The 22,885-nt window shown below is 41.5% G+C and overlaps 1 protein-coding gene across 1 annotated transcript in view; it reads right to left on the bottom strand.

Moving 5' to 3' along the window:
- Window positions 1-22,885, bottom strand: part of mgat4b (alpha-1,3-mannosyl-glycoprotein 4-beta-N-acetylglucosaminyltransferase B) — a 384,957-nt gene that overhangs the window by 32,940 nt on the left and 329,132 nt on the right. The window contains exons 10-12 of the mRNA XM_060927424.1: window positions 17,129-17,236; window positions 16,492-16,685; window positions 2,033-2,111 (exon numbers count right to left, since the gene is read on the bottom strand). Coding sequence (XP_060783407.1) covers window positions 2,033-2,111; window positions 16,492-16,685; window positions 17,129-17,236 — 381 coding nt within the window. The remainder of the gene's footprint in view (window positions 1-2,032; window positions 2,112-16,491; window positions 16,686-17,128; window positions 17,237-22,885) is intronic.

The raw sequence follows: 22,885 nt of genomic DNA on the forward strand, positions 1-22,885 counted from the left end.
CAAGAACTTCAGTTAAAGGGCCCATGGCATGGTGGTTTGTTGATGCTTTAAACGGGCTCATGGAGGCTTCCGGATATTATATCCGCAGCCTTTCTTGAAATGAACCCTCGGTACGTAGATATAGCCTCCTGGGAGAAAGCCCCATTTCAGCGCTTTTCCCAGTGCGTCGTTTTGCTAATGAGAAGCAGGAGGCGGGGAAGGGTAGATGGTGGGGGCGTGCCATGGGGGGAGGGGGAGGGGCTGCCGTCTGCCTCCCAAGCCGGCCGAGAGCGCTCCTCGTCGGGCACAGCCAGGCGGGCGAATGCCCTGGTCCGTCCGCCCTGTCTAAAAAAAATGGTACAACTCGAGCCCATGGTAAAACTGGGACTTTGTCATTTTTTTCCCGCCTGAGGCCCATGGTAAAACTGAGCAGTGGGACTTTGTCATTTTTTTCCGCATGAGGCCCATGGTAAAACTGCACTTCCAGGAGGGGCTGCCATCTGCCTCCCAAGCCGGCTGAGAGCGCTCCTCGTCGGGCACGGCCAGGCGGACGAATGCCCTGGTCCGTCTGCCCTGTCTAAAAAAATGGTACAACTCGAGCCCATGTACCTGGCTAACTGCAGGAAGCGGTTAGCTGCACAGCTAATGTAGCCATTGCTAGGCTAACGCACCGATTTTAAAACACGGCAAAACGACCAGTTATACACTTACTTGTTCGGTGTTTGTTGCTGATGCGGCAGGGATGCTTGGCACAGACCCAGGCTTCAGTGACAGTTGATGTGCAAAACCTGCCCTACTGTCCCAAGTTGTGGAAACATTCATCAGGAAAATGCTTCTGACAAACATACACCGTCTTAGGTAGACTCGACGGCGTATTATTGAAGTAAATAAAATTAAGCCACTGCGTCTTCAGGGGCTCTCCCGTCGGCAGTAAAAACAGACTCCTTTCTGTGTTGTCACATCCATGTACAGCGCAATTTCTATGTTGTGTCTTCTATGGGCTCCTCACTACAAAATGTAGTCATGTGTTCTGCGCATGCGCAGTAGGCTTCGCGCATGCGCAGTAGGCTTGGTAGGACAAACAGCAACTTTTGAGTTGGGCGGGCAATCCATACAGTGGGTGGGAATCCAGAGGGGGGGCGTGGGGATCATCTCCCTTGCTGACGTAGGCAAGGGAAGAGTCTATCAACGCGCCGTTTTGACGCGCCATTCTCAAATGTTGGGCATAGTTTGGTTTACACATTATGAAATTTCTAGCCACTGGGGTGACTTAAGAAGGTCAGAGGAACTCATTTTAACGTTAAAAAACCTCAGAAAGTGAAAATTCCATGCCATGGGACCTTTAATGTTCACATCAAACATCAGAATGGGGGAAAATGTGATCTGTGGGAATTTAACCGTGGCATGGATGTTGGTACCAGATTGACTGATTTGAGTATTTCAGAAGCTGCTTGGGATCTCCTGGGATTTTCACACACAATAGTCTTTAGAGATTGGTGAAAAAAAAAAAACATTCTGTGTGTCGAGGATCTGCAGGCTGAAACACTTTTTTTGATGAGAGAGAGATTAGAGGAGAATGACCAGTCTGGCTTGAGATGGCAAGAAGTCTATAGTAACTCAAATAATTCCTCTTTACAACCACGGTGAGCAGAAAAGCATCTCAACAGCAGAAGACTACATCAGATTCCACTCCTGTCAGCCAAGAGCAAGAAGCTGAAGCTATCATGGGCACAGACTCACCCAAACTGGCCAGCTGAAGACTGGGAAAAGATCAGGTGATTTTTTTTCTAATCTTCAAATGTCCAGTTTGTGTGAGCATGTGCCCATGATAGTTTTAGATTCCTGTTCTTGGCTGATAGGAGTGGAACCTGACGTGCTCTTCTGCTGTTTAGTAACTGCTTAGTCAGTAATGATTCCTTACTGACTTTTACAAAACAAAGGCTTTCAGAGAGGTTTACAATTAGCAGAACTTCCCTGAAGCACACTATATGCCCCAAGGTGTGTGTTCTGCAGTATTAGCTACTTGTGTGTAGAAGCAAACAGACACACTCACATCAAACGGCAGCACCTCCACTGTTGTGTTAAACAACTTGTCTCCAGGGTGCTCGATGTTCCCACTTCGGAAGAAATACCTGCACCACACACACACACACACACACACACACACACCAAAGACAATGTTAAGGAAAAATAAATGCTTTGTGCGGTTGTGTCTACTAAGCTGAATAAACCATTACATCAGGGGTGTCTGAAGTGGGGCTGTTTCAGAAGTGATTTTTGAAGCTATTAGTTCACTCGAAAATTATTTAACAGGCATTTCAAATACTAAACAAAATAATCTTGCTATTAAAAGATACTGAAATGAAGTTCCTGGTTTGAACTCCGGGTGTCAGCATCACGTAAAAGCAAATCTTCAAAAGATCAGCTCCCAATCAGTTCTCTTCAAAATGTCACCTTTCATTAGCTCTATATTAATGATACCATATTCAAAGGTGCATGCAAAATCAATACCGTTGCAACACAATTGGTTTAATTTGCATGAAAACAATTACTAAAAAAGAAGGAATCCGGCCAGTTGGTGAAATGTGTAAAAATAAAAATGTTTGTTTCCACAATACCATTCAATCATGCGACATTAAGTGCTTTAGCCAGTCATTTAAATTAAGCAACAATGTAATGGCAGTCAAGCCAGCCTGTTTTTTATTTCCTTACTTTTTTTTTTATTATAACAGCTGGTGGCCTGTAATCACATAATTTTTCTCCGTCTGGACCCCAGTAAGACAAGTTAGGACTTGTAATGCATTATTGTGCATTATATTATCATCACTGGCTTGTATCCATCCACAGAAAATATTCCAAAAAACTCCAACAGTCATATTTACATCAGGAATTAATCATAATGGGACATGCTGTTACAAGAAAATAATCATTACCAATCTAAAATGGATTATTTTCCAATAACAGCACATCCTGAAGTGGTTTACTCCTCTCATACCACAGCAAATCCTTGACTTGCAAGTGACGTCAAAGCAAAATAGAAACCCGGATGTCAGCCATATTGGTGGATATACAACATATAAATGCGGGGTTAAGTGACATTCCATACAAAACATAGTTATGCGTGCGCAACTCTCTTTGTTTTTCCACTGTTTTAAGCGTTCTTTTAACTATGCCATATCTTTGTGCTGTATATGGTTGTGGTCACGACGGTATTCGTGACCATGGCATGTTCCGATTTTTTAGAATTCCGTCCGTGATTTGGAAAGAGGGCAAGGAAACTCAGGCTTAGTACGGAGAGGAGACGAGCACAGCTGAACAACATCGGCAGGGCTGATCTAACCAAGGCTAAAACCAAAACAGCTCGTGTTCGCAGTAATCATTTTATCTCAGGTGAGATTCAAAAGCTCTCTCGATAACATCATGGAAGAATTTTATTTCATGTTGCCAGAATTTTGCTATAAAATGAGCATTCTCTTGTCATGGTTCACTCGGTTGTTGTTATAATTTTAACATGTGTATTACCATTTCACTTCTAGGAGCACCACCAAAATGATATGATAGAAACAATCCAGACTGGGCACCCACTCAGAAAATGGGCTATGTTTTGGCCAAGGTCAGACTTGATTCTTCGGCAGCCAAACTAGATAGAACGCGATATCTGGGTACTCGATGGTCGATAGAAGCGTCTTATCTTCAGAAAAGTCTGACTTTTTTAAATAATATGAGTCAAAACCACACATATCTATCTTCTCTTTGTATCGGATCTTTGCTCGACCGTTCAAATCGTGGTAATACTGAGAAAATTCAGTATTGTTTACAGCCCCACTTTCAGCAGCCACCATCTGAGTTGCTTTGTATATCTACCATCATGGCGGACGCTCATGGCGTAGCACATTTTGATCACGTGGTTGCAAGTCATCTATTGGCTCTTATTTCATGTTATGACTTATAACAGCTATAAACAGTCATTCCCTTGCCAGGTTCTCTTTTTTCTTTTTCTTGATGTTCAAAAGACAAAAAAGGGCAAAAACACGCAGCTAGTTATGTTACATAAACAGTGGAAAAGCCTCCTTCCTGAAGACTTTCCTTTGTGAGAAAAGATAAAGGAACAGTTTTACTTATGACTGATTCACAGAGCTGACACTGGAGACTCCTTCCACAAATGTTCAATAAAAGTCACCATATCAACACTTTTTCAACCTGTTTATGAGGAGTTCCTGTGTAAGCTATTAATATATTGGAACACAGGCATTATCCATCCATTCATCCATCCATTATCTGTAGCTGCTTACAGTGGTGCTTGAAAGTTTGTGAACCCTTTAGAATTTTCTATATTTCTGCATAAATATGAACTAAAACATCATCAGATTTTCACACAAGTCCTAAAAGTAGATAAAGAGAACCCAGTTAAACAAATGAGACAAAAATATTATACTTGGTCATTTATTTATTGAGGAAAATGATCCAATATTACATATCTGTGAGTGGCAAAAGTATGTGAACCTCTAGGATTAGCAGTTAATTTGAAGGTGAAATTAGAGTCAGGTGTTTTCAATCAATGGGATGACAATCAGGTGTGAGTGGGCACCCTGTTTTATTTAAAGAACAGGGATCTATCAAAGTCAGATCTTCACAACACATGTTTGTGGAAGTGTATCATGGCACGAACAAAGGAGATTTCTGAGGACCTCAGAAAAAGCATTGTTGATGCTCATCAGGCTGGAAAAGGTTACAAAACCATCTCTAAAGAGTTTGGACTCCACCAATCCACAGTCAGACAGATTGTGTACAAATGGAGGAAATTCAAGACCATTGTTACCCTCCCCAGGAGTGGTCGACCAACAAAGATCACTCCAAGAGCAAGGCATGTAATAGTCAATGAGGTCACAAAGGACCCCAGGGTAACTTCTAAGCAACTGAAGGCCTCTCTCACATTGGCTAATGTTAATGGTCATGTGTCCAACACCAGGAGAACACTGAACAACAGTGGTGTGCATGACAGGGTTACAAGGAGAAAGCCACTGCTCTCCAAAAAGAAGACTGCTGCTCGTCTGCAGTTTGCTAAAGATCACGTGGACAAGCCAGAAGGCTATTGGAAAAATGTTTTGTGGACGGATGAGACCAAAATAGGACTTTTTGGTTTAAATGAGAAGCGTTATGTTTGGAGAAAGGAAAACACTGCATTCAAGCATAAGAACCTTATCCCATCTGTGAAACATGGTGGTGGTAGTACGATGGTTTGGGCCTGTTTTGCTGTATCTGGGCCAGGACGGCTTGCCATCATTGATGGAACAATGAATTCTGAATTATACCAGCAAATTCTAAAGGAAAATGTCAGGACATCTGTCCATGAACTGAATCTCAAGAGAAGGTGGGTCATGCAGCAAGACAACAACCCTAAGCATACAAGTCGTTCTACCAAAGAATGGTTAAAGAAGAATAAAGTTATGTTTTGGAATGGCCAAGTCAAAGTCCTGACCTTAATCCAATCGAAATGTTGTGGAAGGACCTGAAGCGAGCAGTTCATGTGAGGAAACCCACCAACATCACAGAGTTGAAGCTGTTCTGTATGGAGGAATGGGCTAAAATTCCTCCAAGCCGGTGTGCAGGACTGATCAACAGTTACCAGAAATGTTTAGTTGCAGTTATTGCTGCACAAAGGGGTCACACCAGATACTGAAAGCAAAGGTTCACATACTTTTGCCACTCACAGATATGTAATACTGGATCATTTTCCTCAATAAATAAATGACCAAGTATCATATTTTTGTCTCATTTGTTTAACTGGGTTCTCTTTGTCTACTTTTAGGACTTGTGTGAAAATCTGATGATGTTTTTGGTCATATTTATGCAGAAATATAGAAAATTCTAAAGGGTTCACAAACTTTCAAGCACCACTGTATCCTGTTCTACAGGGTCGCAGGCAAGCTGGAGCCTCACGGGCATTATATAAACATGTAATTTGTCTTGAAACTACTGTCTGTTATTACCTCCACCAAGGAGGTTATGTTTTTGGTGCATTTTTTTTGTCTGTTTGTAAGCAGGATTACACAAAACCTACCAATTCGATTTCCATGAAACTTGGTGGACAGGTGTAGCATGAACCGAGGAAGAACTCACTCAGTTTCGCTAACACTATGAGAGACAGCATTGGCTAGACATCTTAAAATCCAATAGATGGTAGTAAAGTTCAATAGTGACAAAACATAGTCAGCATAGAAACACGATGGCTCCATAATCACAATCCACATTCACAGATATCACAGTAATCCTCTGGGATACACATGTAAGCACATAATTCTAATAATTTTGGAAATATATTCAGACATATAAATTGGTTGCGGTTGCAGATTTGCAGATCATAGAAGAGTTGAGTATTGTCCTTAGCAGAGGCCTGTGCTCTCCAAATGCCCTTCTAGCTGTATATGAATGACCTTTTGACCAATCAGAATGGAGAATCCAACAGCACTGTGGTATAACCGATGATAAATGATAGATGAGAGAACCTCTCTTTGTTTTTCCTATAGATCTTATGCGCTTGTTTCTGTTCAGCTCTATGCTTGGATTGGGATTCTGCTTCACCTATAAGTGGCTCGCCAATTAAATAAATGCAAATCTAAAGTGCATTTAGCTCTTAAAAACATCTCTCCTATCTTCGATAGATATCCATATCTCCCTGTAGGGTAGAGGAATAGTCTGGGTGTCTGGACTTTCTCGGCATAGTAAGGAAGACATCATTTTCCATAATCATATTGAAAGCTGGATTCTAAAATGACCTCCTGGGTTCACTCAGTGCGATAGCCAGATGTTTCTCACTAGCCACAGGCTTCAATGGCTTCTCCATTAGGCTTATATAAACTTTCCGTGGAGGATTGGAAGATTCAAAATGGAACAAAGGTAAAGCTGTAAGCTTAAAGCGAGAGAGATTGAACAAAGGGTCGAGTTGCTGAGCTGAGTGAGCATGTGTGTTTGTATCGATGGAGGAGAATGAGAAAATTTTCTTTATCGTCCACAGAGCAAGACATCCATGTTCCTGTTCGTAGTAAAATGGAAAAGCCTTTCAAATACAATAACCGTTATTGTAATTTCTCTGTGGTATTAAGTGTTCAGTGTCAGTGAAAACACAATACGGAGTAATTTTCACACCACAGCACTCCTGGATTCTCCAAGCTAATCATAAAGTGTTGAGTAATTTTCTATAACAACTTCTTTGACAGTAGTTCCAGCTGCAAAGCAAATCACAGTTTTATATTAATGCACTCATTCTATTAAGTTATCATTTTTATATTAGCAACTAATTCAAAAGGACTTGTATGGCATGTAATTTAACACGAACAATGAATTGTGTGTAATCACTGATATGGTTAAATATTCTGTGAGGTCTGTGAGGAGATGATTATTTCGTATTTTTGGAAGGAGTCTCCAGTGTCAGTGCTTCGTAACAGTTGTAACAGTCAGAGGTCATGCTGTAATGTCATACTTCAGGAGGAAAGCTTTGCGATTTCTTATTCACCTGACAAACTTGAAGAAAGAGATAAAACAAAAAGGCTGGTGAGGGAAAAAAAAAACTATTATGTGGTAGGAGGAAGTAATTTGATTTCCGGATGTTCCACAACATTAGACGTAGCTATAAACAGATCATGAGTCACTCTTTAATAAATAAAAAATAGAATCAGCAAATTGCTGTGATAGGAGATGAACAAAACAAGACGAAGAGTCCTGTTATAGACAAATAATCAACGTTACGGTATTTACAGTAAGATTACTTTGTGTCAGGCTGCATCACATCACCAGGTTGTTGATTATTTTCTGATAAACGCACTCCCTGTCTTACTTTAATCCTGATTTCATAATTAATAGTTAAATAATTCTATGTGGAACCTGAACTTGAATATTGAACAGCCTGGTCCCTCTTACTGCCCTATACAGTAATAATATACTCATAGAGATGAAAGAAATTTTTTCTGCCCAATATACTTCTTTCTTCTGACTTCAAACCCAGCATACATATCCAAAGCAGCGGATATAATGAACTCAAAGCACGCAGAAACTGCTTATGTTTAGCAAGAATAGGGTTGAGCCACAGCTCTGCTTGCTTGACGAATGTTCATACATAATTTGTACCATCCACTTTTTAGGAACACCTGTACACCTGTTTATTCATGCAATGATCTAATTAGCCATGGGGAGAATGGGGGAAAAAAGTATGATCTTTGACAAGGGCAGTTCATGGGCTATTACAGAAACTGCTTATCTAGATCTACAGTTAGTACAAAATGGTGTAACCCCAAAACATCCAATGAGCAGCAGGTTTGCAGAATCACCAGACTGGTTCACGCTGGCGCAAAAGTTATGATTCGTCAAATGAGACCATCAATGATGGCATAGCTCACTCTGGTCCAGTCTAGTTAATTTATAGCTGTTTGTGGAGGCCCTGTGCCTCCAAACCAAATCCAAAATGGTGAGGAATTGACTGAGAAGAAGCGATTTTCGTTGATCTACTCATTAAGGCTTAATTAGTCCATAACTTCATTAATAATTGTAATTAAGCAAAATCTGGGTAGAAGTCATATGCACCCTAGGTACCCCTACCTTCATGCCAGAAAGAATCAAAATCGGTGAAGAACTGACGGAAAAGAAGCGATTTGTGTAGAAACTGCTCATTAGAACTTAATTACTCCATATCCTCGTTATTAATTGCAATTATGCAAATTTGGGTAGAAGCCATATGCACCCCAGGCAGAGCTACCTTTCTGCCAAAAAGAATAAAAATCAGGCCCTGTCCACACGGCAACGGATTCAGGTGAATCTGATAAAATTGTTTATCGTTTCGGCCTGGCGTCCACACGGCACCGGCGTTTTGGGTGCCCCAAAACGAAATCTTTTGAGAACGGGTTCCAGAGTGGAAAAATCTGGCAACGGCACTGTTGCGAAGTCGTCTGGATGAGTAGAACGGATTTGTTTACGATGACGTCACAACCACATGTGCTTCACGCCGGGTAGAAGTGTAACGAACTCGATGCGAGTTGTCAACAAATCCTATAACTTGGTTCATGAAACACGCTTACAAAATATTTTCACTGTGAATATTTATTGTGTAATGGTGCAAAGTGAGAGAGAGAGAGAGAGAGAATAGCCCTTAGGGCAGAGTCAATCCCGCCAGCAAAAATAGGGAAAAAAAGGAGCGATCTCACCTCTCCAGATGTTGGTTTAAGTCCTACAATACATTCCTCAAAAAGGGCGTAGAAGAACAAATTAATCCATCAACGTGTAGCATTCAATTTATTCCAGACCATTAAAGACGCCGCCTTCCGCGTAGAATCATACATCATCCTCGCCGCCATATTGGATGGGTCAAAGCGGAGAATAAAGATGCCTCATTCATGTGCTGCGTTTAACTGTACCAAGAGGTTTGCCATCCAAACGAGATCACATGGGATTACCTTTCACAGGTGAGACTGGAAAAATACTTTTCATTGTATTTGGTTATTATAACGTAATTTTACGAACAGATTTTTCGGACTTTGTGGCTAATATGAAGTCTCGCGCATAATAGTTTATGCGCATGCGTCCTTACTTCTTCTATTGTTCTGTGTCTCCGATGGGACCGTCTTACAGCGCACCTAGAGGTGTGGCATGTGTATTGCATCGTTTTCAGCAAGCGTTGCGTTGCCATATGTACCTGATATTTTACTGATCCGTTGCCCATGTGGACGCGATATTTTTTTTTAAAAATCTCATTGCCATTGTCGTGTAGATGTAGCCTCAGTGAAGAATTGAGGGAGAAGTGATTTTTGTGGAAATTGCTCGTTAGGGATTAATTACTCCATATCTTTATTATTAATTGCAATTATGCAAATTTGGGTAGACTGTGAGTTGGCCTAGTGGTTAGCGTGTCTGCCTCAACCGGGAGATTGTGAGTTCTACTCGTGGTTGGATCATACCAAAGATCATCATAAAAATGTTACCCACTACCATCTGGCAAGTCACGCTGCAATACAGATGCGAGGAGGGAAGTCAAACTCTTGCGGTTACCAGAGGACTAGCCCCCCACTGTAACCCTAGCTGTATAGGCAAGAGGCCAAGGGCTATCGAAACGGAGATCGGCGCCGCACCCATACGCCTTAAAGACTTGGTCTGTACTGGGACAGGAGACTGCCTGGGAAGACCAGATTCTGGCGTGAGAGGGACTTTGACTTTGAAATTTGGGTAGAAGCTATATGCACCCCAGGCAGACCCAGCTTCCTGCCCAAAAGAATAAAAATAGGTGAAGTACTGAGAGAGAAGAAGCGATTTTCGTGAAATGTGGATGACGCCAGACAGATGACGAATGACGGACGGATGACAGACAACACATGATGGCATCAGCTCATCGTCTATTGGCCAGATGAGCTAATAACCAGTCTTTACAACAATAGTGAGCAGAAAAGCATCAGCATCAGAATGCACAACACAGTGAACCTTGAGGCTGATGTGCTACAACAGCAGAAGGCCATATCAGGTTCCTATCAGCCAAAAACAGGAATGTGAGTCAACACTGAGCTCAGGCTCACTCAAACAAAGACTGGAAAAAGACCAGGTGACATTTCTCCAATTTTAAACCAAACAGCCAGGATGCAGTAAGTGGGGCGTATCTGGCTGTATAGAGATATAAACTAAGCCATACAATGAAAAGTTAAAATGAATAAATCTTGACAGGCTTTTTCATCATCTAGAACAAGAACAGGCACATGTATACTCAGTGACTAGAGATTTCATAGCCATAGATTTTATCTCTCCTTATTACTTCAAATTATTTCCTGTTAAAGTGAATTTCAACTTTAATGCTACATTCAGGCGGCACGGTGGTGTAGTGGTTAGCACTGTCGCCTCACAGCAAGAAGGTCCGGGTTCGAGCCCCGTGGCCGGCGAGGGCCTTTCTGTGTGGAGTTTGCATGTTCTCCCCGTGTCCGCGTGGGTTTCCTCCGGGTGCTCCGGTTTCCCCCACAGTCCAAAGACATGCAGGTTAGGTTAACTGGTGACTCTAAATTGACCGTAGGTGTGAATGTGAGTGTGAATGGTTGTCTGTGTCTATGTGTCAGCCCTGTGATGACCTGGTGACTTGTCCAGGGTGTACCCCGCCTTTCGCCCGTAGTCAGCTGGGATAGGCTCCAGCTTGCCTGCGACCCTGTAGAAGCATAAAGCGGCTAGAGATAATGAGATGAGATGAGATGCTACATTCATCCAGTGTTTGATGTCTGATCTGTCGATAACCACAATAATGTAATTTATTGATTTTATTACACTCGTTTTCAGTTCAATAAAACTTTGGAACCATATAACTGCTTAACCAGTGAAGTCATGAAGAACCTGAACTTGAATACTGTACTTTGAAACAATCCAGACAGGATGAAACCAGTACAAGATGACTTGTTTATGTTTTTCAGTATGAACAAAGAGGAAAACCACTCAAATTTTATCTTTCTTGTAATATTTGAAAGAAAATGCACATACCATGTATAATGTTTTCCATTAAGGTAAGGCAATAGATGAAGTATATCAGACATACACTACCGTTCAAAAGTTTGGGGTCACCCAGACAATTTTGTGTTTTCCATGAAAAGTCACACTTTTATTTACCATCATAAGTTGTAAAATGAATAGAAAATATAGTCAAGACATTTTTCTGGCCATTTTGAGCATTTAATCGACCCCACAAATGTGATGCTCCAGAAACTCAATCTGCTCAAAGGAAGGTCAGTTTTATAGCTTCTCTAAAGAGCTAAACTGTTTTCAGCTGTGCTAACATGATTGCACAAGGGTTTTCTAATCATCCATTAGCCTTCTGAGGCAATGAGCAAACACATTGTACCATTAGAACACTGGAGTGAGAGTTGCTGGAAATGGGCCTCTATACACCTATGGAGATATTGCACCAAAAACCAGACATTTGCAGCTAGAATAGTCATTTACCACATTAGCAATGTATAGAGTGTATTTCTGATTAGTTTAAAGTGATCTTCATTGAAAAGAACAGTGCTTTTCTTTCAAAAATAAGGAAATTTCAAAGTGACCCCAAACTTTTGAACGGTAGTGTAGCACGTCATAACGCAGTAACTGAAACTGACACCCAGATTTGTTCTCCTGCAACTGGCCTGAAGTCAAAAAGCTCTTCATTCTTGATTGTAACATTGATAGTAAAGCAAAGGAAATCGGACATCTGGGTTGTTGGGTTTATTTGATGCGAAAAAAAAATGTTACAGCGTGCAAATATGCTGTGAACATGGCTCACTGAGGAGTTGCAGGAGTGACATAACTGGTCAAAGTGTTTTGCTTTGCCACTCAGATCACTAGAAGACTCTATATGCTAAGATCAACCCAATGTTCTTTATTTCAAACAGTGTCAATTTTGCGATGTGAGCTATATAGCACTGTACAGAGCACCGCACATGTGGAGTTTGCATGTTCTCCCCGTGTCTGCATGGGTTTCCTCCGAGAGCTCCAGTTTCCCCCACAGTTCAAAGACATACAGATTAAGTAAAACCGGATAGATTGGGGAGGGTTGCATCAGGAAGGGCACCTGGTGTACAACCTATGCGGAATAGACCCACTGTGGCAACCCCGAATAAACGAGAGCAGCCGAAAGAAGATAGATAGATAGATAGATAGATAGATAGATAGATAGATAGATAGATAGATAGATAGATAGACAGATAGATAGATAGATAGATAGATAGATAGATAGATAGATAGATAGATAGATAGATAGATAGATAGATAGATAGATAATCAGTTCAATCTATATAGTGCCTTTCTCATACCCAAGGTCACTTTACAATTAGGGGGAAAAAAAAAAAGAGTCCACCAAAAGGTTAGAATGTAATTCCAATGACATATCTACCACAGTCCCACCAGGCGCACGAAGATAAATCCCACCCCGCCTGCACAGCCGCAGTGACACTGCCAGGCAACATCACTTGGAACACCATGCCATGAATCCACAAAGAAAGCACAGGAGCACCGCTGCACAGAGCGCTGGTATATCACAAACCACCTGCACAGCCAATGCGACACCACCAGGCAACATCGCTCAGAACACTGTGCCAAGCACAAAAGCACCGTTGCATAGAGCGCTGGACAACTTTGCCGTTAAAAAGAGCAAAGAGCTCACTGCAGTCTCTAGTGAGGAGCACAGGCATTACTCACAGTGCACCAAGGCCTGAAGGAAACCGACGCCAAAAGTGGGTCTGGAGCTACACCACAACCGGCGGACAAAACACTCAAGCAAAAAACAAAAATCAAACTACACAAACACAAAGAAAAAAACAAAAGGGAAAAAAGAAAAATGAAACACTCTGGTGAGAAGCGGCAGCCAAAACGCGCACGGCGTGCTCTCAACCGGAAACGGGAAGGATAGATAGATAGATAGATAGATAGATAGATAGATAGATAGATAGATAGATAGATAGATAGATAGATAGATAGATAGATAGAGTCAAGTACAGTCAAGTACACCACCTCTAATTTATTAGTTTGAAACTTTTTCTTGTATATAAACATTTTACAACCCTGATTCCAAAAAAGTTGGGACAAAGTACAAATTGTAAATAAAAATGGAATGCGATAATTTACAAATCTCAAAAACTGATATTGTATTCACAATAGAACATAGACAACATATCAAATGTCGAAAGTGAGATATTTTGAAATTTCATGACAAATATTGGCTCATTTGAAATTTCATGACAGCAACACATCTCAAAAAAGTTGGGACGGGCAATAAGAGGCTGGAAAAGTTAAAGGTACAAAAAAGGAACAGCTGGAGGACCAAATTGCAACTCATTAGGTCAAGTGGCAATAGGTCATTAACATGACTGGGTATAAAAAGAGCATCTTGGAGTGGCAGCGGCTCTCAGAAGTAAAGATGGGAAGAGGATCACCAATCCCCCTAATTCTGCGCCGACAAATAGTGGAGCAATATCAGAAAGGAGTTCGACAGTGTAAAATTGCAAAGAGTTTGAACATATCATCATCTACAGTGCATAATATCATCAAAAGATTCAGAGAATCTGGAAGAATCTCTGTGCGTAAGGGTCAAGGCCGGAAAACCATACTGGGTACCCGTGATCTTCGGGCCCTTAGACGGCACTGCATCACATACAGGCATGCTTCTGTATTGGAAATCACAAAATGGGCTCAGGAATATTTCCAGAGAACATTATCTGTGAACACAATTCACCGTGCCATCCGCCGTTGCCAGCTAAAACTCTATAGTTCAAAGAAGAAGCCGTATCTAAACATGATCCAGAAGCGCAGACGTCTTCTCTGGGCCAAGGCTCATTTAAAATGGACTGTGGCAAAGTGGAAAACTGTTCTGTGGTCAGACGAATCAAAATTTGAAGTTCTTTATGGAAATCAGGGACGCCGTGTCATTTGGACTAAAGAGGAGAAGGACGACCCAAGTTGTTATCAGCGCTCAGTTCAGAAGCCTGCATCTCTGATGGCATGGGGTTGCATTAGTGCATGTGGCATGGGCAGCTTACACATCTGGAAAGACACCATCAGTGCTGAAAGGTATATCCAGGTTCTAGAGCAACATATGCTCCCATCCAGACGACGTCTCTTTCAGGGAAGACCTTGCATTTTCCAACATGACAATGCCAAACCACATACTGCATCAATTATAGCATCATGGCTGCGTAGAAGAAGGGTCCGGGTACTGAACTGGCCAGCCTGCAGTCCAGATCTTTCACCCATAGAAAACATTTGGCGCATCATAAAACGGAAGATACGACAAAAAAGACCTAAGACAGTTGAGCAATTAGAATCCTACATTAGACAAGAATGGGTTAACATTCCTATCCCTAAACTTGAGCAACTTGTCTCCTCAGTCCCCAGACATTTACAGACTGCTGTAAAGAGAAAAGGGGATGTCTCACAGTGGTAAACATGGCCTTGTCCCAACTTTTTTGAGATGTGTTGTTGTCATGAAATTTAAAATCACCTAATTTTTCTCTTTAAATGATACATTTTCTCAGTTTAAACATTTGATATGTCATCTATGTTCTATTCTGAATAAAATATGGAATTTTGAAACTTCCACATCATTGCATTCCGTTTTTATTTACAATTTGTACTTTGTCCCAACTTTTTTGGAATCGGGGTTGTAATTTGGAACCGGTTCACCATTTTGACAACGCATGTCTAGTCAGTGGGAAAACACTGGGAGTGACATCACCAGCATGAAATATCGGGAAATACATCACTCAGATCTACGATGTATTTTGTATGAAAAAATGAGTTTTTCAATACAAGAAGATAAACTTCATAGCTTCAAGCCAACATGTGATTTTCTTTTTATTATATAGACACATTCACAAAAAAAAAGTACCCAAATTTATTAAAACAATTCATTGATTTACTCATTCATGACATATTGGGAAATATGTCATGGTTACCATTCTCGATGTATCCATCCAATATCTGTAACCGTTTATCCTGTGCAGGGTCGCAGGCAAGTTAGAGCCTATCCCAGCTGACTATGGGCGAGAGGCAGGGTACACCCTGGACAAGTCATTGCAGGGCTGACACAGAGACAAACAACCATTCACATTCACGTTCACGCCTACGGTCAATTTAGAGCCACCAATTAACCTAAACTGCATGTCTTTAGATTGTGGGGAAACCGGGGCACCCGGAGGAAACCCATGCAAACACTGGGAGAACATGCAAACTCCACACAGAAAGGCCTTCGTTGGCTGCTGGGCTTGAACCTAGGACCTTCTTGCTGTGAGGCAACAGTACTAACCACTACACCATCGTGGCACCCCCATCCTCGCTGTAGTTCATATGAAAAATACGTTGCATCTTTCCCAGTAAAACATTGTGTGTGTGTATACACACACACACACACAATATACATACATACATATACATTATATATACAGTGTGTGTGTGTGTGTGTGTGTGTGTGTGTGTGTGTGTGTGTATATATATATATATATACACACACACACACACACACACACACACACACACACTGTATATATAAAATGCATATGAATGATGAACAATGAACGATCATTATGAACGATGTTTCTTCATATTTTGAAAGACGCTCCAGCTGCTGGAAAAATATTCACCATTCTTTTTATCCATCATTTTATAAGCCAAGGCATGATCTCTACAGTGTGCCACGGAGTCACACTTCTCTGTGGCTCAAACTCAAATGCTCTTCTTTTCAACTTGTCAATTGTTAAAAGCACTATTTAACTATTTTCTCTTTCAGAGCAAAGTATTTTATGTGACTCAGCGTAGAGAAGTACATTTGCATGCCGCTTTTGAAATACTTTTTTTTTTTAATACGACTTTTTTTTTTTTTAAATAATCACCTGTGTATTTGTACTAAAACAATTATCTGCCTCAGGCTCAGTGGATATCAGTGAATAATAACCTCAACTTCGTTTCGGTTATTTTTCACCGAAATTCACTTCGCCTTCCGTAAATAATTGTTAATAATATGCATGTGTATACCTCTCTATGCGGACGGGGGTAAAGAACCGGATACGTATGAAGTCTCCAGCCACAGGTGTGAATGCCCAGAAGAAATCCTCGCCCAGGTAAGCCTTCTCCAGCGTGAAGTGCTGGTAGGTCTTCAGACTGGTGGTGACCTCGGCTAATGGGTTAGCATGGCCTTTATGGACAGTCTGCTTCCCAAAGTCCTTATCCTACAGAGTTTAAGAAAGACGGTAACGTTTATAGAGGTCCCGCAATTTAAGGAAACAAAAGAAGTGAAGGATAAGTGGGTAAAGAAGTCTAGAAAACAGCATACAGATGGCTTCAGCTCCGGGTTAAAATTCTTCTGATCATCAAGCAGGCAGCAGAAGAAAGCCAAATCAATATTGCATAAAGTGAGCAGGATCATGCTGACACTGAGTGCCACAGCACAATGCTCTCTGCCAGGAAAGGCAATGATCCAGTGAACAAATAATACATAAGTGTCTTCTTATCTCTTGTCTGTCCAACTTAGTCTGAGGCATTTGCAATGCCCAGCAGTACATCTCTGCAGAAAATGAGTTCCTAAATTGTACGTACACACACACACACACACACACACACACACACACACACACACACACACACACACACACACACACATACACACACCTACCTTGAGCTTCTGGATCTTTCCAGCCAGAGATGAGTGTGTTCCCACATGTTGGAAGAGAGAAGGTTTGAAGCGGATGCGCAGATTTGCCTTCTGCCTGTCACAGTGTTTCTGTAGAAAATACACAGAAATCACATGATTAAGACTTGAAAGAAGAAGAAAAACTTTATTTTTCACACACTTAAGCACAGTGAAATTCCTCCTCTGCATTTCACCCATCTGAAGCAGTGAACACATACATGTGAGCAATGAGCACACACACATACCCAGAGCAGTGGGCAGCTATACTACAGCACCCAGGGAGCAGTTGAGGGTTAGGTGCCTTGCTCAAGGGCACTTAAACCCAAGACCACCCCATGTTAACCTAACCACATGTCTTTACACTGTGGGGGAAACTGGAGCATCTGAAAGAAACCCACACAGACACAGGGAGAACATGTAAACTCCACACAGAAAGGCCCCCATCGGCCACTGGCCTCGAACCCAGAACCTTCATGCTGTGAAGCAACAGTGCTAACCACCAGAGATGGGACCAAGTCACACATGTGCAAGTCTCAAGTAAGTCTCAAGTCTTAACCTTCAAGTCCCAAGTAAGTCACAAGTCTTTTTTGTCTTGGGCAAGTCAAGTCAAGTCACAGGCTATGTCAAGTCAAGTCAAGTCCTATAATAAGTCAAGTCCAAGTCAAGTCACCTTAGGCGTATTGGCGTAATTTTAGCAGCAGAATATGAATTTAATACATTGAAAAGGCAATACATAAGTAAATGTCAGTAAACATCCCTGGCACATGTGCCCAACCTGTTAAATATTTGCATTTTAAATACTCATGTTCTGTAAAATACATAAAACAAAACAGTAATAATGTCACAAAGTTATTTATTGATGGCAAAATTGATTGCAAGATTGAAAGCCAACTAAGTTTCTCACATTGTCATCAGCCAACAAGAAAAATAAACAGAGAATTGGCATTCTATTATGTGCGTAGTTAAAAGAGGGTAGGACGACACCTTGGGTTAACAGGGGCATGAGCTCCTCCAATCTCTAATCACGTCAGATGAAATGATTATTATTAATAAGATACACGTGGAGAAACCTGAAGTGACTTCGATGTATGTTTGCGCCAGTAAAAAACAAAACAAAACAAAGGATAGAGAAATGTGTCAGACATAATTTAGGTCTCAGAAAGAAGACCTGTTCGCCCGTGCAAAAGTGACATCATCTTACCCCATATGACAAGCTACAGAGGTGTGTGCAAAAGCGCTCTCTCCCTCTCCGAGGCTGCCTCAGCCTGTGCGGAGCGGGGACATATATCCTGCATTCATGTGCTATGGGAAGATGATATTTTCCAGTTGGGAAGTGGTATTTACCAGTGTGTTGTGTTCACATGCTTTTGTTGTTGTTGACAAATTAAAGATGGCGGACCAGATTCAGAATCAGGCCTGTTATTTGGCTAAAACAATTATAGATTGCCTTGTTCATCAGCTGCAGCAGGAATATGAGTTATCAAAAGTCAAAAGGTAAATAATGCTGAATATTTCCTGATCATGACAAGTAGAGATTTTTTAACACATTGAATGCCACACAGTTTTTGGAAATTTGGCTGTAGCCACAATGAGAGTAGCCAGTATCTAGATAGTTGTTGGCGTTCTTCGGACAGCCACAGAATATTTTGTATTAGGCTATAATATACATATTATAATAATATAATATACATAACATGACTCGTTTAAAAGGTGAGAGTCAGCTTTCCATAGGTGAAAACCACTTCTTTCTTGGTTCATAAGCTAGTCTTATACCGCTCGCCGCCATGTTGAAAAGGTTAAAGTTCATTTCATCTCGGCAACTCGTGTATCAAAATTTTCTACGAGTTGCCCAGTGGAAAATACCACAAGAGGGGGCGTTCATGTGTGCTTTCCATGTCGGCGTTTGGTATTTACCATAATTCCCATAGCACATGAATGCACCAATAGAACGACTTTGGCGCGGGAGTCTTGGTTCCCGCTATAATAGATTGTTACGAAAATAAATGTTAAATGAAATATGCATCCTGCGCATTCCTTTCCACAGGAACTTTGCTCACAACGTTTCGGTCGTGGCTAACGCACTGTCCTCCTTACCACAAGTGCAACGTTTCGGGAACAATACGGAAAGGACAGTGTGCGGGATTCATCTTTCCTTGAACAATTACCCAGAGACTTTTTAAATTACCTCACTGGGAAATATCCAATGCGCCTGTTCAGTTACAGAGTTGTGCTCTCTAAATTGTAGTCATTCAAACCATTGTTTTGGCGGCCTGGTAGCCTGATATACTAAATGCAAATTCATGGTTTGATGACTGCACAATTTATTCTCATAACACTGTGTTACAGCGGGAACCGAGACTCCCGCGCACAGTCAGCCTATTTTGCAGAGTTTAGTATTGCTGCTAGCCTGTATTCAAATAGCGAGTGGCATGCCGGTGAATCCAAATCGTGGCGCTTTTTTCAATAGTGCATGATAGGCAATGGGACGGAGTTTTCTTTTCTTTTTTGATCGGGTACTGTGACGAAAAAAATGTGAAGGTTGCTGCACTGCTATTTCAAACGGCTATGATAAACTCCCCTGCCTCTATGCCCTATGGACAGTCTGGCTAATGTACACGAACACACTTACACGAATTTGTACTGCTCATGAACGTGTACATGTTCACAAGCTGACCATTAGCTTAACCCTGAAACAGAACAACAGGGTAGGAAGCTGCTTATGTTATTCAGCATCACGACTGCAAAGTGCACAATCAACTTACTACTACTGATATACAATATCATTAAACTTGACGTAACTACATTGCTTACCAGCATTCACATAAGAATTTCACAATAATAAACTGAATCCCTAGCTACATCTGCAACGGCTAAAATCCTCCTACCGCTCACTCTCGTGGCTAACATTGGCTAACGAGGAGTTTAGCTGCTATCACCAAATAACAACACATTAATAAACTTAATGGGCAGAATGGATCTTCAAATGCCGGACGAAATTGGAGGTCGTGGTCTGGCTGTCAGAAATTGTCACGTTGCAAATCTTGCACTGCGCCGTTCGTCGTTTACCTTCTAGGCAGTAGCCCTTGAAGCCGAAAGTGATTACCCTTGGGATGGCTGACATGATGATATGATGTGAAATCTGTGAACACATCGTGGCATGGGGCGTGCCAGTATATAGCCCACGCAGAGAGCGTGCCTGATGGACAGGGCGGTGACAACGCTACGGCAGTGCAATCAAAATTACTGAAGTATGTGCATATTACATTTTATTTTCACAATAAAAACACGATGGAAATAACACTCAAGTCACTCAAGTCATCGTGTGTCAAGTCAAGTCAAGTCCCGAGTCTTAAACTTCCAAGTCCGAGTCAAGTCTCAAGTATTTTCATGTTTGTCAAGTCAAGTCACAAGTCATGAAAACAGTGACTCGAGTCGACTCGAGTCCAAGTCCCCAAGTCTCAAGTCCCCACCTCTGCTAACCACTATACCACCGTGCCACCCCAAAATGATGATCTTGCATTTTGACAGTCTTGTTCAGTGGGCAAAACAGGGTAGAGGGTATTTTCTTACTAATTCAATCAAAGTCTTCAAAGTCCTTCCTATGCCACAAGGCACACTGGGCAGTGCCAAGCTCCATTTCTATATTTCTATAGCCCTCAGCCTCTCACCTATTACATAGCTAGGGTTGGGGGGGGGGGGGGGGGGGGGTATTGTAGCATGTCTGTATTGTAGCATGTCTCGCCAGATGGCAGTAGGTACTATTTTTATGATGGTCTTTGGGATGACCCAACTGCAAGTAGAACTCACAATCTCCTGGTCAAGAGGTGGACATGCTAACCACTAGGCCAACTTGCAGTAAATTTAAGTCTTACTGTCCCAAAATTTAAGCACTGCACACCAGTGACTGCTCACTCAAACGAAAAGACAAACACATGCCAAAATACAGCAAGATTTACAAATGTGCATTTTACTAAATGAAATGAAATAAACTATGATATCAATATCACAGCTCTTGCTGTATTTTACTGTTGCCTTGTTGGAACACAATTTTCTGATGATAAAATTATTTGGTTTATGATGTCCCAAATACTTGGCCACATTACATCAAAAGTTCCAGCAGGTTGTAAACAAGTCCCGAGGAAACGTCTGTTCAGTTAGGGATTGCTCCATAGCAGACAGAGAAAGCTCAAATTTCATATGTGGATAGACAATTTATTACTTTGAACGACAACATGCAGCTTGTTGTTGTTGATATTGTCGCTACGAAAGCCAAGTCAGATTGTAGACAGTGGTGTAGACACTGGCATCTATACCACTAGTGGGTATAAACAAGCAGGCTACCTGAACAGTGCCACCAACTGCAGGGTTCTAATTAGGCCTTTTCAGCATATCGGGCCGATACGCAAAGTTTCCTTACTGCTACGCCCACAATATTGTCGACACACCTATAAAAGTTGCGGATACTCTATGAAAAAGACTTGTCAATCTTGGAAATGTGGTATTTGTTTAATTTTCTCTTTTATCCCCACGTGGGGGCAATGGCGTGCCACCGTGCGAATGTTCTACATTCGGACATACTCCACTCCCCGTTCATGTAAGCGCCCAGTGCATAGCTGCCCGAGTAGTTCCGTGTGGAGACAGTCACTGATCATGCTAGTCTGGCTTACCTCCTTCCATATGCTGTGTTTGTGGTAAAGTGCCATCCGTGTTAAGAGGCGCTTACACACCACGCACATAATACATGCCGGTCCCCAGCAATTTTTTTTATGACGTGAAATGGTGCATTGAAACCATTGGAAGGTACAGTGGTGCTTCAAAGTTTGTGAACCCTTTAGAATTTTCTATATTTCTGCATAAACATGACCTAAAACATCATCAGATTTTCACACAAGTCCTAAAAGTAGATAAAGAGAACCCAGTTCAACAAATGAGACAAAAATATTATACTTGGTCATTTATTTATTGAGGAAAATGATCCAATATTACATATCTGTGAGTGGCAAAATAATGTGAACCTTTGCTTTCAGTATCTGGTGTGACCCCCTTGTGCAGCAATAACTGCAACTAAATGTTTCCGGTAAATGTTAATCAGTCCTGCACACTGGCTTGGAGGAATTTTAGCCCATTCCTCCGTACAGAACAGCTTCAACTCTGGGATGTTGGTGGGTTTCCTCACATGCACTGCTCGCTTCAGGTCCTTCCACAACATTTTGATTGGATTAAGGTCAGGACTTTGACTTGGCCATTCCAAAACATTAACTTTATTTTTCTTTAACCATTCTTTGGTAGAACGGCTTGTGTGCTTAGGGTCGTTGTCTTGCTGCATGACCCACCTTCTCTTGAGATTCAGTTCATGGACAGATGTCCTGACATTTTCCTTTAGAATTCGCTGGTATAATTCAGAATTCGTTGTTCCATCAATGATGGCAAGCCATCCTGGCCCAGATGCACCAAAACAGGCCCAAACCATGATACTACCACCACCATGTTTCACAGATAGGATAAGGTTCTTATGCTGGAATGCAGGGTTTTCCTTTCTCCAAACATAACACTTCTCATTTAAACCAAAAAGTTCTATTTTTGGTTTTGGTCTCATCCGTCCATAAAACATTTTTCCAATAGCCTTCTGGCTTGTCCACGTGATCTTTAGCAAACTGCAGATGAGCAGCAATGTTCTTTTTGGAGAGCAGTGGCTTTCTCCTTGCAACCCTGCCATGCACACCATTGTTGTTCAGTGTT

This window comes from Neoarius graeffei, chromosome 8 (genome assembly GCF_027579695.1).
Source record: "Neoarius graeffei isolate fNeoGra1 chromosome 8, fNeoGra1.pri, whole genome shotgun sequence".
Taxonomy (NCBI): Eukaryota; Metazoa; Chordata; class Actinopteri; order Siluriformes; family Ariidae; genus Neoarius; species Neoarius graeffei.